This window comes from Paralichthys olivaceus, chromosome 18, assembly GCF_024713975.1.
Source record: "Paralichthys olivaceus isolate ysfri-2021 chromosome 18, ASM2471397v2, whole genome shotgun sequence".
Taxonomy (NCBI): Eukaryota; Metazoa; Chordata; class Actinopteri; order Pleuronectiformes; family Paralichthyidae; genus Paralichthys; species Paralichthys olivaceus.
In genome coordinates, this window is record NC_091110.1 from 1,977,573 (window position 1) to 1,995,358 (window position 17,786).

General features: G+C 39.3%; 1 protein-coding gene across 1 annotated transcript; it reads right to left on the reverse strand.

The window, feature by feature from the left end:
* Positions 1-1,002: 1,002 nt before the first annotated feature.
* On the reverse strand, positions 1,003-14,572 carry LOC109626570 (folylpolyglutamate synthase, mitochondrial). The gene is made up of 15 exons (XM_020082635.2): positions 14,037-14,572; positions 11,643-11,771; positions 11,457-11,510; positions 11,074-11,138; positions 9,630-9,744; positions 8,789-8,866; positions 8,332-8,393; positions 6,502-6,604; positions 5,722-5,799; positions 5,465-5,612; positions 4,649-4,732; positions 3,926-4,076; positions 3,421-3,496; positions 3,048-3,114; positions 1,003-2,466 (listed from the first exon to the last, which is right to left on the reverse strand). The coding sequence occupies exons 1-15, from the start codon at positions 14,184-14,186 to the stop codon at positions 2,090-2,092; spliced, it is 1,737 nt and encodes a 578-aa protein (XP_019938194.2). The 5' UTR covers positions 14,187-14,572; the 3' UTR covers positions 1,003-2,089.
* Between the last annotated feature and the right edge of the window lie 3,214 nt (positions 14,573-17,786).

Here is a 17,786-nt window from a genome sequence, read left to right on the forward strand (position 1 = left end):
CCTAGCAGCAGGACATCATCATAAATGTGCTGATTATTTTCTCCATGAAACTTGGTGGAAGGATGTTGTATCGGTCATGAAAGAAACCATATCATTTTGATGTGGATCTAAAACAGGGGATGGATCCAGGAATTTTTTACTTATCTTTAACATTGTGAGATGTTTTTCAACCGTTTCCTTGATTTCTCACAGAATAATTCATAGATAGAAAAAACAGGCATATTTGGGAGACTGATATTTATGTAACTATATGAGGGATTTGGTGCAGATCCAAAGAAAATCCTGGATCTAGTGAATTTAAATATGGTTTGATGAGGAGAGTGGTGGAGGTATGAACTCTACTGTACTCAAATGGTTTGATTAGCAAAATAATTTCTGGTTTATTTTCAAATGATCAAATCAACTATGTCAGCCCTAAAGTACCTGGGAAATGGTAAAGTCTTAACATGTTTAGATAGTTGATGAAGATCAGAAACATTAGTTTAGATCACACATAATTCTGCTGTCAATCATCTAATCTTGCATCTCTCCATCAAGACTTTGCTCAGAGGAAGATTCTCCATTCTTCTTTTGGCTTAAGCAAAAGTGCGTTGACAAAGGGAAAGAAGAGCCAAGCAGTTGCCACATGATGAGTAACACCAAGTCCTTTCATCTGTCATAACAGAAAAGATCTGAAATTAGAAATAAATCATTATTTGATTTTAACTGAGTACTATGCAATCTTGCAATGGGTAAATTAGAAAGACAAGTGTACAGGCAACATTTATGTTAAGGTTGGCAGAGGATGGACAGATGAAGAAAACATCCATGACATTCACCTATTTTAATCAGTGTTAGAAATATGCAGAACTGAAAAAGTGGTAGCCTCAGCACAGTTCCATCACAGTGATTTATGTGCAAGTCCAGGGCTGCATTAGGATGCAATGTGAGAGTTGCATGTGAACCTAAAACAACATTTACAGCATAGAAAGATGGACGTAAGAAAGAAAGAGAAAACAGAAATTCAGCACATGGGGAGATGGATTTATTGAGCATGTAATGCTAAAACCAATGGTGGACACAATTTTCATATCAATCAATCATATGTAACATATGAGCAGATATCTCATCTTCACTACTGACAAAGATAAATTCTTCTTAAGGACATTTTGTCTTGCTGGTTCAACAACGTTTTTTCTTAGTGAAACTGGTGACAGGGTGGAAGGATGTGGCTGAATATCCGGTATAGCTGAACAACCCTATCAGATCTGATTCAGTCTATGACAACATCAGCAGCCAGATGATAAGTCTACATTTACTGTTGCAGTATCTCTCACCATTATTCATAAGTGCATTTGTTGCAGGCAGATGTTATGACACTTAAATTAAGGAGCACTTAAATATAATTTCAGTGTAAAGCAGATTACACATCATTTGATTGGCAGTTACTATAGTTTTAGAATATTTACACATCTACAACCAAGATGAGTCTGTCATGTGTTTGAAGAACATTCTAAAAGTTCTATTCTACAAAAGTAGAAACCGTTCAAAATTATTTTCATTGGATAAAAAAAAGACAACAATGGTCAAGTGTTTCTCAAACTGTAGATTTGTAAACAGGAAAAAAATCATTTAAGTCCATGTAGCACTTTCAGGTTGTAGGTAAAAATTCAAATATAATGGAAAAAACATTTTATCACTGCTGTTCATCCAGGGTGGCATCAGTGATTGCTGAAGCTCGTGCACGCATGTGCACGCACATACACACACATACACAAGAGCACAAACAGGTTAGATGACTGTATCCTCTGCACTTCCTGTAAACAGATTTGGCTTAATGTAAGACTAAAAAGACAAGACCACACGTTGGTGCCGTCACTTGTAAGGCTCAGTGTGAAGCTGTGGCTGTTTCAAAGTCAGGAGCTGCCTTTGTCCACACTAACTGACTCTTAGCAGACTCTCTTCCAGCTCTTCCATTCAGGTAAACATCGGAGGTACAAAAATCTCATCTATACAGACAGACAAGATCTTTCTTCCACAAAGGTTGAAGTAGCAAACCACTAATTCATTATTTCAAGTGTCTGCATTAACTCAGCTCACAAGATTCCAGTTACTTCGAGATTGCTGGGTCAAGGTGTCTGAGTGCTCCTCCCACTAGGTGGAGGCTTCCTGTGATGAGGATGTGGATCTCGGCTACGTTGCAGAGTGGAGTAGCTTTGGCCATGATGCTGGGTTTAACAGTTAAAACCCTCTTGGCTGTGTCTGTCAGCACTGAATCCCTGCCCTGGGTAATCCACTGAAGGGCACTGAGGATGCAGGGGAAGACCAGGGTGTCTATTTTCTTCTCAGGGACGAGGGGAAGGGTGTCCTCGATGAACAGCTGCGATTCTTTATCATCTGCCCTGCGATGGTGAAGACGCCAACTCCTCTCATTGTCAAGGCAGCGAGTCAACATGTTCTCCACTGAGACGTTAAAGTTCTGCTGGTCTGAAAGGACATGGATGAAAAGATGAAAGATGTCACATCGTCACATACAGTATCAATAAGAGGACTGACAGTCTTGTTTCAAGGCAGATATCCATTGAGTGAGTTAACCGTATGAAGTTTCATGAAGTTAAGCCCAAGTCCAGGTGTGAAACACTTGAAGAGACTTTACCCATGAGGAGTGCAAACTGTAACTGCTGCAAAAAGGGCTTCACGAAAGAACTAAATTAAAGCTCTGAACACTTTCAAATGAGAGACTTCTGCTTTTAATTTACCAAACCATGCTTCACAATTTGTCATTATGGATTATTGAGTGTAGACTGTTGGCAAAAATAGATATTCTAGGTACTTAAATGTACAACACATAACGTTTAAAAGTGAAGGAGTCTGACTGCGTTCTGAAAACACTGTAAATACTGAGGATGTCACTCTAAAAACTACAGTATGCTTAATAGTGTGGAATAATTATTGCAGTATACGGTATTGTGCAAACAAATAAAAAAACACTGTTATAGTCTTTTAATTTCAGGCACAGTTTGTTGTAAACCAAATACAGCTTCATGCAACAGCCTCAATGATCTCACCTGCATTACAAGAAGGGATGGCTTCAGTGATGTTTGGGCAGAACACAGCAAAGTCAAAATGACATGGCTGAATAGAAAGACAAAGGTTGAACATCACAAAAAGGAAGTTAACAATTTTCAAAACAAATACACTCATCAAACAACTTACTGAAAATCCATTCTCACATTATTAAACCTATGATCTGAGCAGGAGGAAAGGAAACACAGGAAATAAAAAATGGATTAATACGAAAAAAGGATGAAAGAAAGGAAATAAACAGAAATTAAAAATGCATACATAAGAAAGGTCACCTATGTCCATACTAGAATACCTCCAACATACTGAAAACAGCTGTGATGACCACATCATCATTTTGTGCACAGTTGTACTCACCACCAGGAGTTTAAGCATGGCTGCTGAGTCTCTCTCTCCTGTGGCATTGAAGAGTAAAACTCTGGCTACAGGTCCACTACAACACAAACACATCAGAGTTGTTGGTCAAACAAAGTAACAGCAAAGAGCAGCAGCTGACATCCAAATCATTCGGTTTAGAAATTACTAGGTTTGCGATCAGGCATTTCAGATCATCTTCATACTGGCTTATCATGCTGAGATCCATTAAAGCTGTGGTGATAATTTAGCCTTAATGTTCATGTCTAACTTGTATTCTGAAGCTGACTTATGCACAAAAAAAATATGATTAATGATTGAATGAATAAATGTGTAACTGCACCTCAACAGTCTGGCTCAGTGCAATGAGCCCCTATCAGATTAACTGTGTGTGAAGTGGCTCTTGTTTCATCAGAAGGGAATAGTACTGAAGTCACTGAACTTGTAATAAGTTGTTTGTTGCATGCAGGTGTAATAGAGCGTCATGTCGTTAGGGGGAGCCATTCACCTTGCCTTCCTCTCATGCTGGGGTGCAATCTCTCTGAACCATTGCACACAGGCCTGCATACTGCGCATGGTGTGAGCTCCATCCAAGAAGTAGGTGACTGCTCCATGTTTCAGAGTCTGATTCCTCCCAGGCCACTCGGTATCTGCCAGTCCTGAGACCAAACACACCCATCACACATTTAGCCTGGAAACGGTTCAATATATATTTTTTTTTTACTGTGTATTTGCCCAATCAGTTTGGTTACTTTGGGCTTTGTTTGATCTCACTGACTACTCTGGTTTTTGTGTACCCTCTTCTGGGAAGAGTAGCCACAGTATAGCACATCTTAATTCATAATAAATTAATAACAAAATATTAACAAACATGAATAATACATATCAGCTACATAGATATTGTTTATAATTTAAATGTAGATGAAAACCTGATCATGTTTTCAGACAAATATAACCCATATTAAAAAGGCAGAAGGGTCCAGATACCTTTTTTCACCACTGTACATAACATTTACATAAATATCTATTTTTACTTGACATCAAACTAATTAAGCTAGTTTACAGATTATAGTCTTAAACACCTGAACACACCACTGGTAGAGTGTGCTCTGTCAGAAATTTAAATGAAGCGGAGCAATCATCTTTGTCGCTACAAATGTCCCCATTGTGGGATGATGATCTTATTTTAACTGCTCTGATAATCAGCGATCAATTTATTTTTGTGACTCACCTTTCACCATGATGGGGCTGGGCTTAAAGGGAGTGGCCTGAAGTACACCTGTGTTATCATCAATGGTGGAAGGAAAGTCTTTGTCTGTTGAAAGAGGACAGGTTGTGGTCAACACTTTAAACCCTGGAATACAATAACAATAAACAATACTATCTTCTTCCTTCTTTATGGGTTGAACCTCACAAGGGCTTCATATTTGCTTCAGTGGAACAGTATTCATCTGTTCCACTGCTAAACTGTATGCAACTATGTCCAGCTGTATGGTCCCAGTTCAATAAACAAATACATATACAGACATATATTATGCAAAAATATAAACACAACTTGATTTTGCTCCCTTTTTACACGAGTTGAAATAAAATGTTTTTTTCTGAGCACATGTCTTCTTTCTCATAAATGTGTTTAAATCTGCATCAGTGAACTCTTCTCTTTTCCCCAAAAAATCCATCCACCTGACAGGTGTGGCTGTTAGCATCATTTATAAAATGAGATGAGATTTGGTCAAATGTTACAATGGAACAGAAAACCCGAGCAGTGTCTGCAGAACTGAAAGTGCAACATTTAACCATCATCACCTAAGAATGTGTTGTCTGGTCCTGTGCTACCAACCAGGATCTGTGGTTATCAAAATAACTTCAGGTTTCACTCTGAGTTTTCAGTCCTGTGAAGACCAGGTACACTTCTAAAACAAGCAAAGAAAACCAAAACTAGCAAGAGCTCCCTAACAGAAGGTGTTCTACTGTAGAACTGAAGTCTGATGCAGACCAGAAAACATTTTTGACATACAAATCAAATGTCTGTAACATCCCATCCCACCTGGTAGACATCTTTTCTGTAGCCAAGTGTGACTCAACTGGAGGGCCAGGGAGGCATTGGAGTGCTGATGCAACCCTGCCAGGCCTAGACGCAGAGGTCCACAGTCTGCCTGATAGTCCTCCAGCTCTGGACACACCCTCAGAGGACACTATGACAACAACAACAACAACAAGTGAGACTGTATTACAAACAACTAAGCAGCTAGAGGGGGCATTTCAACAGAATCACTCAAAGTATTAGAGTGAGTCATCACTTACTCTGATCTCCTTGGCCCTGTCCTTGAGTACACCCATTGCAGTTTCTGGTTGTTTGGCTGTGAAGGCAGGAACCCCCAGCTGAAATCACATGAGCATGATGTGTGATGAGTACAAGTACAAGTGCAAGATACTCTACAACAGAACTGGGAAACCTCTGGCCTCTGGGCCACATTCGGGCAGCTAAGACTCAAGAGTTAGAGCGAGTCATCCACTAATCATTTGGGCACCGGTTCGATTACCCATTTCACATGCCCAAGTGTCCTTGGGCAAGACACTGATGCCCATATTGCCCCTGATGGCTGTGTCAGGTTGTGAGAGAGAAAGTGCAGCACGTATGAATGTTTGTGACAGGATGGATGGCAAAACTGTGCTGTAAAGTGCATTGGGTGGTCATCAAGACTAGAAAAGCGTTGTATAAATACAGACTATTTACAGTACGGCCTGAGAAACTACCTCATTCAGACTCTACACTGTATGCACCTGCAGTCAAATCACATCTGAAACCTCATTCAGGAGGAGAATCAGTGAAAGAGCCTTGTTGATGCTGTGGAGCTAAAACTAAATAAGTAAAATTGGGCATTTCGTTCAAACACTATTTTCCTACACTGTACGAACATAAGCGACTATGACACTTGAACATGCTTTCAGATATTTGTCGAGAGGTTTCAAGGCATGGAAAGTAAATAAAAAGGAGGATTTGAGGATGATCTAGATTTTTATACTTTCAACATTTAGTCCAATCACAGAACTGCCTTTCTGATATGAGCAACTTGAACACACCTTGAAGATGCCTCCTTTTTGCCAGGCAATTTTTTCAATGGTGTCTCCAAGAATCTGAGTGTGGTCTATACCCAAAGAAGAGATGCCACACACCCACGGCCTCCTGTTGGGACAGAACCATAGAGAGGAGAAGACATTGGTAATGATTCATACAACATTGATACATTTGTAATAAAAGCCTAAACTTTATGATACAACAGCTGATGAATCAACAGTGCAAAACAGGAAAAGATGTAAGAATTACGTAACAAGCAAACTGAAAAGCAGCCCTGTATGTTTGATTGTTTTTGTACCCATTACCACTCCAACAATAATTATCTCATTCAGTCAAGACTATGTCTACATTAAGCCATCTAAATGTCCATGTGAGCCTTCAATTCAGGGTCCTGCTGCACTGTGGTCATCTATGCTGTGTTTTAATACAACCAAATTCAAGATATAGTTTTTCTTATCACACCCTGCAGCACACTACACTAAAGTCATTGTCAGACAAGAAGTTATCAATCCTCTTGATAATCTCCTGCTGTGTTATTTCATGGACATAATCCAGAGTTTTTATTAGGGGGCTGGCAGGAGGAACTCCAGAGAAAGTCCAGAACCTCTGACTTGGACAAATGCATTCTCTGTAGTTCAGTGCATGTCTGAAAGCAGCTTACATCAGTGCAGAAAAGGCCATGAGTTCAACCACTAGAGGTCTGCAAAAACAAGATTTTCATGAATGTCTTTAAGCCAAAACCTTTTGTTGTCAGGCCAGTTTTACAAGCCATTTACAAATAGTAAAATAAATAAAAACGTATTTAATGTCACACATTAGTACGTAGATTACACGTGGTGGTAATGTTTCAGAACTTGGACTAATATTTCTGGTGGGGATAAAATGAAACAAAAAGTGGTATTACTGAGTGGAAAGTACAAAATATGTGTTTGCACTACTTGTCAAATACAAGAGCACATGACATGCATGACTGCACCCACTTCTGCTGTCAATAGAGATCTGACTCTGTTTGAGGGAATTTTCCCAGCGTGGGATAAATAAAGTTTATCTAGTCTCATCTTGCTCTTCTCTCCACTACTGAGGCATAAAATAATTACAATCCAAAAGACAAAATATACATATTAAATGTACATATTAATTATTTTTTCCTGATAAATGTTCTTCAATAATATCCTGTAAATCACAAAGTGTTTTGAAAGTGATTCTGCTAACACACTGCATTTATCAAACTCTTCTGTCCTATAGAACTGTACTCTTCTATAAAAACAGTTTTTACAATCTAGTAGTACTACTACTACTACGAAAAGCTTATAATTGAACCACAACATTGTAGTGGTTGATATTCCTTCATTAGTACAAACACACAGTGTAGTTTAATTTGGGTCTGACATTTACCATTAACCTGGGAGGAGACATGTGCTCTCAGAGGAACCTTTTAGTTTGAACTGTGACTGGTTTTAAAACATTAACTCAAATATATTGGAAAAGAGAGAGAACAGCTGTGTATTTGGCTCTGAGAAAACACATGTAAACAATAATGCAGGTTCCATACCAACACTCAACTACCTGTATGTGTTTCCAGTTCTCTGATATAGTTTGTATTGCAGATCAAACTTTCTTTATGATAATATTAGTGTAGTGCAGCTCTTTATTGGGTGCGTGTGCATGTGGCATCATAAAAAAGATATTAAAGTTGTTGAGTGTCTCTGTGTATCAAGGGCACATATAAGTAATGCACAGCCTACACAGCTGTCTTGTCTTCTCTTTCTAATATGCTACATATTAAGCCATCTTAATATAGACTCCAGGTTTGACCTTAAAACAGAGAATCTTACCTTATAATATTGGTGCAGTCATATGCTCCACCAATTCCAACTTCAATTACAGCCACATCCACCTGAACCAACAGGGATGTTATCATTTTAACACAAGTTAGTTTAAGTCATACAACCATTCGTCCTAGTGAGGGCCAAAGGATAGTGACACCACTTTGGTAATACAACCCACTGATATCTGACCGCAAGACATCTGAACCACTGCACGATTGCAAGGACACTTTCTATGCTCTCTGTTGTACTGTTGAGCTTCTACAATAATTGGCAATCTATTCTATTTCTTGACTTGCAAAAAATGGTGTGAGTGGTTAAAAAAAAATTTAAAAAAATCTGCAGTCCAGACAACAGTGTGAAACTAATCAGATTAAGATCTATGGCTGGAAAATACATATATGGCGAGTATAACAGTCAAACCGTATCTCTACTTGCAACCCCATAACCCAAGCTGCCAGCGTACCTTCTCCTGGAGAAACACATGGAAAGCCAAGATGGTGAGGAAACGGAAGTATGCCGGCATCGTTCCTCCGTGGGCATCCTGAGGAGGTCAAAGACAATGAAAAATTCTTTGCAAGGAAGTGCTGTTATTTTCAAATCATGATATCAGCACTTTTTTTTTCTGTAAATACTTGCGTTACTATTATGCATGCAGTATATCAAAGTCCCTGTGTGTAAAGAATATAAAAATCAATATTTCATGTTGATAGCATCACTTTGAATTTATTGACATTGATGCCGTGGAGCTATTGTATTGTCACGTAAAGTTTTCTGACGATCATTAACACTATTTACAACTCAGAAAAAGTTGTGCAATCAATCAATCAATTGGGTTCAGAGGGTTAAATCAAAACACAGCACATCTGCTCCTTACAAAACACAAGTCTCTGATTTTGTTTGACTGGCATGGCATCTCTATGTTGCAGAGTAAGTGTTGTTTTTACCAATGACCATCAATCTATCCAAAATATTTAAACAGCACACTGAATACTACTAACGTGACCTATGAGTTCTGTCACATGAGGGTCACGCTCATCCTGACATGAAGGGTCTCATTTGGCACTGGACTCAATTACAACTTGTGACACTGATAATACTCGAGTTAGGCTGAGAATACACAATGAGCTGCTAGGAATGCCTGTGGTGACTTTTAGTTGATTAAAGGTCATTGCACTCAATGGTGTAAGGGAGTGCAGTAAATGATTAGCCAGGGTTAGTTCCTTTCTACTCAGTCCAGTTTCAGTTCAATAACAACACATTTAAATGTCTGCATTTTACACAACTCTTCTTGATACATGACCTACCTTCGTCTCATCCAATCGTCCATAAATCTGCCAGAAATATTTAGTGAAGAGCTCTTTTCCAATGGGCCGTCCATTGATTCGAATCCTCTCCCTGACTTCTACCAAGTGGGGGGAACTGTAACCAAGAGGGAAACTTGAATTCAAAAACTACTGACCATGCTGCAGTTTATGTAGTATAAATAAATACCTTCTTACCCATGTGACATGTAATTTAAACACTTGCTTCATCATCAACATGAAACAAGTACATAATGACCTAAGACATTACAACAAACGTGTTAAGTCAATAGGGAGAGCAGTTGTTGGAAAACAGGCCTAACCTACATGGGATTGATAATCAGTGCTGTCTAATATATACAACAGCATCATTTAACTGTCAGTGTCAGAATAAAGATACTTTTTTGTACAGAAAATGCCCTTCAAGGTGTTCTTGAGATATCGTGTTCACAGGGATGGGACAGGCTGACAATCTGAAAACATAATGCCTGTCAACTTGCTGTCGCCGGGCACAGAGGCATAAAAATGCCATAAAAACAATCCTAAGCCCCATTCCATCTCAGTTGCTATTGTTGTGTTGAATAACTTCATATGGTTCATTTTCCTTCTGTAGAGCACTTACTGTGCTGTTTGTGAGAGACAGATGATAAAATAGCTCGAGAGCTTCTTACACTTTTAGAAAGTCTAAGGCTTGAAACACCACCAGTGCCTCACAACATGCTGCTTCATTGAGTTTGAATTGTGTTTTTAAATGAACGCTTTATTTCATGCTGGTACATTAGTTAGAGGAAAACAATACATACAAGGACAGGATCACAGATTGAGAGCACCTGGATATCAGCTAAAAAGGTAATAACACTAATGAATCATCAAATGAATATTATTATCCATCACGTTACATATTTATTAACACTGAAGTCCAGAGTCATAAGGCCTTCACTATAAAGGTACATGACATTATGTGTTACCAACTTTTCTAGGCTTTCTGAAGCAACATTTTAATTATTGTACTGTGACATAGTGCATAAAAAGATATTTGATGCAACACATCTGCACAAAGTCACAGATATTAATTGCACACGAGTCTAAAACTATTAAAATCAAAAAGTTTTACAAGCCACCAGATTTTCACTTTCATTATTGAAGCCTCAATGATTCTTAAGGCTTCATCTGTCACCATGTATCATGCTGTAAGTAGGATATAAGTACGGCTTTTGAGGATGTCATCGCTTCATGAGCTAACCTTTAGTCAAACTACTACTTAGATGGCACAAAACAAAGGAAGCAAAGATAGAACATGAGCTATTAAGTATGGACCAAATTCACAGTACTGGGTCTTTACTCCTTTTCAGTTCAAGAAACAAGAAGTGACACATGCCACCTGAATTTCAGTACCTGTCATTCTCTATCAAATAGTGTAAATATTATTCTATAATATTATTTTTACCTGTAAAATCCTGTGCGGAACCCATAACTTCTCAAAATCTGCTCAGTGAATGCACATGTTGACCCCTGAAAGACAAACACAGACACATAAAAGGCCAACCATGTACAGCCGTTCAATAGTTTGACTCCTCTTTAGTGAGTCAACACATGTTTGAATATGTTTGCATGTCAGAGCTCACATAATGACAGCTTTGAGTTCTATGTTGAAAAGGGACAGCTATCTACTGTCTAATGATCAGTAAGATTTAAGAGGAAAAAGCACTGGGCCTGCCCTTTAGTCACTAATCCAACACTATGAATGTGTACCCTTCAATGTGTGACTTACATGGACAAAGATTACTGACTGAATCCAACATTAACAGCTTTTGTGTCTAGTAAGCTCACCTTGCCCTTTGTTCCAGTCACATGAATAATATTAAGATGGTCCAGTTCCTCCACCTTTGAAACACAACACAAACTAGGTAAGACAAAAGGAATCACAAAAGCCAACAATAACACTCCATGAAGCTCCTAAAGGTGTCACTGTGATGTGACAGCTATGCCCTGTGTGCTACGTGACAATGGACTCACCATGAGACCGGCTCGCTCCAAGAAGCCTCTCATGGCCTGGAGCTGCAGCTGAGGGTTGCTCCGCTCTCGTCGTACCTGCTCCAGGGCACTGGCATTGGTCTGTAGGGTGTTCAGAGTGCAAATGGCATCCTGTGGCAAACACATGCAGCAAAATGTTAATAACCACAGCCTGTTCTCCACAAAAACAAGTCATTCATGAAATTGCAGTTCTTAGCATATTCCAATTCGATTCTTCCTGCCAAGGTTTTCACCTCTTGTGGCCTCTATATTTCTGCTCTCAAAGTCTAGTGGATTGTGACCCTCACCCCTGCCCCGAGGAGGTTAGCTGATGTCACTGACTGTTGTTATTGGGTATTCCTCACAATATTTCTGTCACAAGCCTCTGTTCTTGTCCTTGGCATGTCTGTTGCTCGGTACACTGAATTCTTTATTTGGCCGGACATTCCAAGTTGCAGAATGTCTTATGCCACAGGCATATAATTCAGGTGGATTGAAGAGGTGCCTTTTGATATATTGGGTTTCAGGATTGTTTTAAATGTATTCCTATGGCAACAAGTTTTATTAAGGCAAATTTAGAGGACAACAACTGGTGAGTCAGTTTGTTGAAGAAAGTATAAGCACTTATCACTAACACTGTACATGTAACAGCAAACCTGAAGAACATGTTTTGTCCTTCAGGTCTGTCTATTATATAATATCACTCACTCCAGATCACTCCACCATCTCTCTCCACATTTTCATGCCTATGAGCCCTGTGTGTGTGTGTGGGATTGTGTTTCAGGGTTAAAAACTGCATGTATAAAAATGAGTGTAAAAAGAATTTCCCCTTGAGGGATCAATTAAGTATCTCTTCTTCTTCTTCTTCTTATGTGGCTTTAACTCATAACCTCCTCATTTTGAGAGGCAAGTAAAAACCACAGAACTGTTCTGGTTGACCCTCTGATAAATCCTAATGGTCTTTTAGTTTGGAATGTGCTTAATGATCTCCGATCTTTGTCAAAGTCACTACATTCTGTGTAGAGGCCAGGGTGATGAATAGACACTGAAACTGAGTGTATACCTGCAAGATAGTAGAAGTATCAATTGTTAATGACATCTCTTATCAACACTTTTCAGGGCCTCTGCCAAAAATATATAAGATCTAACTTGTTTGTTAAGGGACAACAAAATGAGCATTCTCATTAATACCAATCCTAACATTGCAAATGCCACTGTGACTCAAAGTTAGCTTACAATGCCAAAAGCTACTGTAACTTATTGTAACATCAGCTAAACTACACAACATATGAGTGCATCTAAGGTTAGCTTGTGTTGAATTTCAAAAGAGACATGTGATTTAAGTTACGGAGTTAGTGTTCCTAGACCAAGACATGGCATAAGCCATATCAGACACATATAAATTCCACATTTTCATAAACAAGATCATTAAGGTAACGTTAGCTTTGCATTTGGTCAGCGATTATCTATCTAACAATAAAGATTTTAACCTAATGAGATTCAAAATCTTCCTCCATATCAAGAGTATTTTTTCCTTTACCAGGAGTTGCTCCACTCCTCGAGACTGACTGAGTCAGAAAACTGTTTTTTCAACTGTTGATGAACAGTTGTTTATCATGACTAGTGATTCATATTTTAATATACTACAACAATTATGATCAATACACAATGCTGTTATGACAAACTAAATGCATAATTTCATTTGACAGTTGTTTTCATTTTGCGTGCTGTGTGAAATGTCAAGGCCCAAATTACAGTAAAGCATTTTTGTATTAGGTTTGCAAACAGAAACTACTAAAACAACGACAAAGACATATGACATAGTACCACGGCTGCAACAACTAATTCATTCAATCAATTGGAATCTTTTAGTAGCATAGCCTATAAATAGACCTGTAAAGAGATAGTGTGGTAGTAGTAAACTGAACAGTGACAGTGTAGTAGTAGTAAAAAGTACAGTAATAGTATAGTAGTAGTACTGTAAAGTGACAGTATGGTGGTAGTAAACTACAGTTACAGCATGGTAGTATTAGTAAAGTGTACAGTGACAGTCCAGTAGTAGTAAAGTGTACAGTTACATAGTGTGGTAGAAGTAGTACAGTGACGGTATGGTAGAAGTAGTACAGTTACAATGTGGTAGAAGTAGTAGAATTAGTACAGTTACAGTGTGGTAGTAGTAGTAGTAGTAGTAGTAGTAGTAGTAGTACAGTGACAGTATGGTAGAAGTAAACTCTTGGACTTCCCAGTCTCTCCTCATCCGGCGGCTCTACAGTAGGTTGGAGTTCTGTCAGCTCCACTTCCACAGTAACAGCTCGTGCAAACTTCTCTAGCCCTGGTGGCTCGCTAGCTCGTTAGCAGCCGGTGCAGAGCCGACCAGAGGAGGCGGTGAGCGGTTACCTGGTACTCCATGCCCGGGATGTGAGGTGCTGTCTTGGTGCTGTAGTGTCTGAGAGAAGGTCCCGCCAACCTGAACGCCCAGCCCTGCTTCAAGAGCCGCGCGGCAAACATGGAGCCGCACAGCACCACGCGCAACTTCCACACCATCATGCGGCGTTGAGCTGTCACAGGGAGCGTCAGTTCCGTTCACCGGCGTCATGACGTCAAAACTGTCCAGCCCCAGGATGGTCAGAAGGAGGATTCCCTAAATACTTCACTTCCTGTCAGCTATGTTGTATGATTCTGAACTTCCTGCCAAAACAAGAAGCGATAACAAACCCTCAAATTGAAGTCACGCAGTACATGTCTTTATAATGCTGAGCAATTCATTTAGTCTCTGCTTCAAGACTGAAACAAGCCTAACAGCAGATACCCATCTCATTTCATGCAAATCCCAGAAAAAAAACATATTATAGAAATTCTAATAATAACTAGAAACATTTTGAATGGGTGCCTTGTGCTTGCTCCTGGCTCCACAGAGAGACACATTTGATCTCATGACATCCAGGTTGGTGACAGAGAGAGAGAGAGACACAGAGAGAGACTGTTTCGGTTTCAGACAGAGAGAAACTGTACCAGTTTAAAAGGAAGCAGAGAGACGCTGAGAGAGAGAGAGAGAGTAAGACAATGAGAGAGAAAGACATTTATAAAAGCTGCATTTTGATAACATGATCCAGGTTAGTGAGAGAGAGAGAGACACTGTGCCAATTTCAGCGAGAGAGGGAAACCATGTTGTAAGGTTGTAGGGTGTTATCACCATCAATGGGATTTTATTCTGGAATTCCAGCCTCCTTCAGGCTTCCTGGGAACATCCTGTAACTGTCTGGGAGCTTTAAATTAAAAATTCAGTGTCTTTCAGGCTTCCTGGTAGGGGCTTATCACCATCCAGGACTTTTATTCTGAAAATCCAGCACCTTTCAGGCTTCCTGGGAACATTCTGTAACTATTTGGGGGGTTCATTTGAAAATCCAGCATTCTTCAGGCTCCCTGGTAAGGTCTTGTCATCATCCAGGTCTTTTATTTTGAAAATTCAGCCTCCTTCAGGCATCCTTTTAAGGTCAGTGAACTATCTGTAGGGTTTTATTTTGAAAATCCAGGCTCTTTACAGGTGTCCTGATTACATCCTGTTACGGGGGAGCTTATTTCGAAAATCTAGGCCCTTCGGGTTTCCTGGTAACATCCTGTTACTATTGGGAGGGGGCTTAGTTTGAAAATCTAGGCCCTTCGAATTTCTAACATCCTGTTACTATCGAGGGGGGGTTATTTTGAAAATCCAGGCTCTTTAGATGTTTACTGGTAACATCATTTTACTATGGGGGGATTATTTTGAAATCCAGGCTCTTTAGATGTTTACTGATAACATCCTGTTACTATGACACTAAATATTGACTATATTTAGTGTCAATGTTGGTTCTGCTATAACTGATACCTTGATCCTATTACAATAGACAATAGTTTTACCATCATTAAGCAGAATCAATTTATCCCATGTCACCAATTCTACCAGTAACTTTTAATCCTTTGTTAAAATATCATTCAGGATTCATATTGATGATGCAGCAGCATATATTTTAAAGTCATCTGCCCTTTCTAAAGCTAACAGGAGATAATTTATAAAGAAAGAAAATAATAGCGGCCCTAAACAGCTCCCTTGTTGAACCCCATACATAACATATCTCGCAACCACCAGCACTCCCACCTGAGGACCTCCCACCTCTGGAGCCATAGGTCCTATTACTGCGCATGTGAACTATGAGGGAGGCAGGAGTACCCGGGGGGACTAACGCGCCCTTGGAAGAACATGCAAACGTCCATGTGGAGATTCCCGGGCTGGATTCAAGCCCCTGACCTGACTCCCCCCTTCATTTCCTTTTGTTCCCCTGTATTACTTGTTATTTCTCCATCACCCCAACTGGTCCTGGCAGAGGCCGTCCACACCGATCCTGGTTCTGGGAGTTCCTCCCCGCTGTTGCTCATGCTTGCTTTGTGTGGAACAAGTTGGATTTTGTGTTTCTTAAGATCTTGGACTTTTGTGCAGCACCCTGAGACAACAGTTTGTTGAGATACCATGCTATATAAATAAATTTGATTGATTGATTGATATCTGATCTTGGACAAACAGCCATTGAAAAAACTGTCTCCCACCTATTTGTCAGATAGGGGTGGTATATTGTCCAATTTAATGCAGTGACAGTGAAGCAATACTGTTTAATCTTACTGAACAACATAGAGTGATCAATGACATCAAACACCGAAACTGAAATCAAATAAAACTGCACCTACTAATTTGCCTCTATCTTCACTTTGCCAGTGATCTATCATTTGTATCAAAGCTGTGCATGGAGAACCAATAGTAAATGGTAAATGGTTGTATTTATATAGCGCTTTTCTAGTCTTGAAGACCACTCAAAGCGCTTTACACTACGGTTTGCCATTCACCCATTCACACACACATTCATACACACAGTGCATCTAGAGTAGCACTTTTTTATTGTTGTTCTATATGGGGCAATTTGGGGTTCAGCAACTTGCCCAAGGACACTTTGGCATGCAGATGGGAAGACTGGGAATTGAACTTCCCACCTTCTGGTTGGAGGAGCCACAGCCCCCTCACTTCACCCTCCCCTTCCAAACATGACAGAGAAACAGTGGTAGCCTTTTGTTGTCATAAAAACTCAAAAGGTGTTTAGTTTGTCCAGTCTGGACTAATGTAAAAAAACATGGTGGCCTCCGTAGAGAGGGTCCCCTCGATGTAAATATAAAGTATTTAAATATAAAGGGCCTTTTCTGGTGTAAAGAAAACTACAATTCATACAATTTAGATGAAATGAACTAGTGAAAACATCATGAGGATTATTCTACATTACATTTCTGCCAATAGATCCCTTTCACCTAAATCTTACACACTGGAGCTTGTGTGAATGAATCAGTGAACGGGAAGTAAAGAGCTCAGTCCAGGTGGCTGCCGTGAATGGAGTGGGAGAACATTCTAATGGGTCTCCTGGAAATACAAAAAGTGAAGAGTGCAACATATTCCAATCAATATTTAAATCTCCTAAAAAATTAATTTCATTCTCAAAATCATTGACTTTATCTAACATTTCACACATTTCATCCAAATGAATTAATAGGCATTTGGGGCCTATAACAACATCTTACAAAATGTGGTAAATTAATTTGCAACCGAAGTACCTCATTATCAGCATGCATTAAATCATACCTTACTTTGGCAGATGTTGCTAACAAATTAAGACCACATGAAAATATATCTGTTATCTCATCTACAGTTACTGAAATTGTACTCGCGCTGTTCAGTTGGTCAGAATTTAGGATTTTCAGTCAAGTTTTGCTACTATATATATTTCTGGTGTCCTTACACCTCCTGGTCACTAGATGTCGCCCTCAGTTAATCGCTACAACATTATCTGTTGTTGCTGCCTTCAGGAACTCTCCTAATTATTAGATTTATAAAACATGTTAGATGGTAGTTAACATGTATATGCAATGTTTTCGTGTGTGACCAAATGCGACCCAGCAATTTAATATGTGGAGCAACGAACATTCAAATCACACGCTAGTTACATCGAAACAACATAATGTCCCTACAACCCGAAAAGACAACACACATTTCATGATAATTTAACTTTTATAATGTCAATTGTAGTCCGTAGTCTTTGTGTAGAAATTTGACATATTAATTATCAGGTCGTT

What these genes read in the sequence shown, in the direction of transcription:
- LOC109626570 (XM_020082635.2), bottom strand. Translation starts at nt 14,186, where the DNA reads ATGATGGTGTGGAAGTTGCGCGTGGTGCTGTGCGGCTCCATGTTTGCC. An exon ending in GACTGCACCAATATTATAAG is followed by an intron (nt 6,605 to 8,331) that starts GTAAGATTCTCT and finishes CTGTCCCAACAG; the next exon opens with GAGGCCGTGGGTGTGTGGCA. An exon ending in CAGCATGAGAGGAAGGCAAG is followed by an intron (nt 3,497 to 3,925) that starts GTGAATGGCTCC and finishes TTTGTGTTGTAG; the next exon opens with TGGACCTGTAGCCAGAGTTT.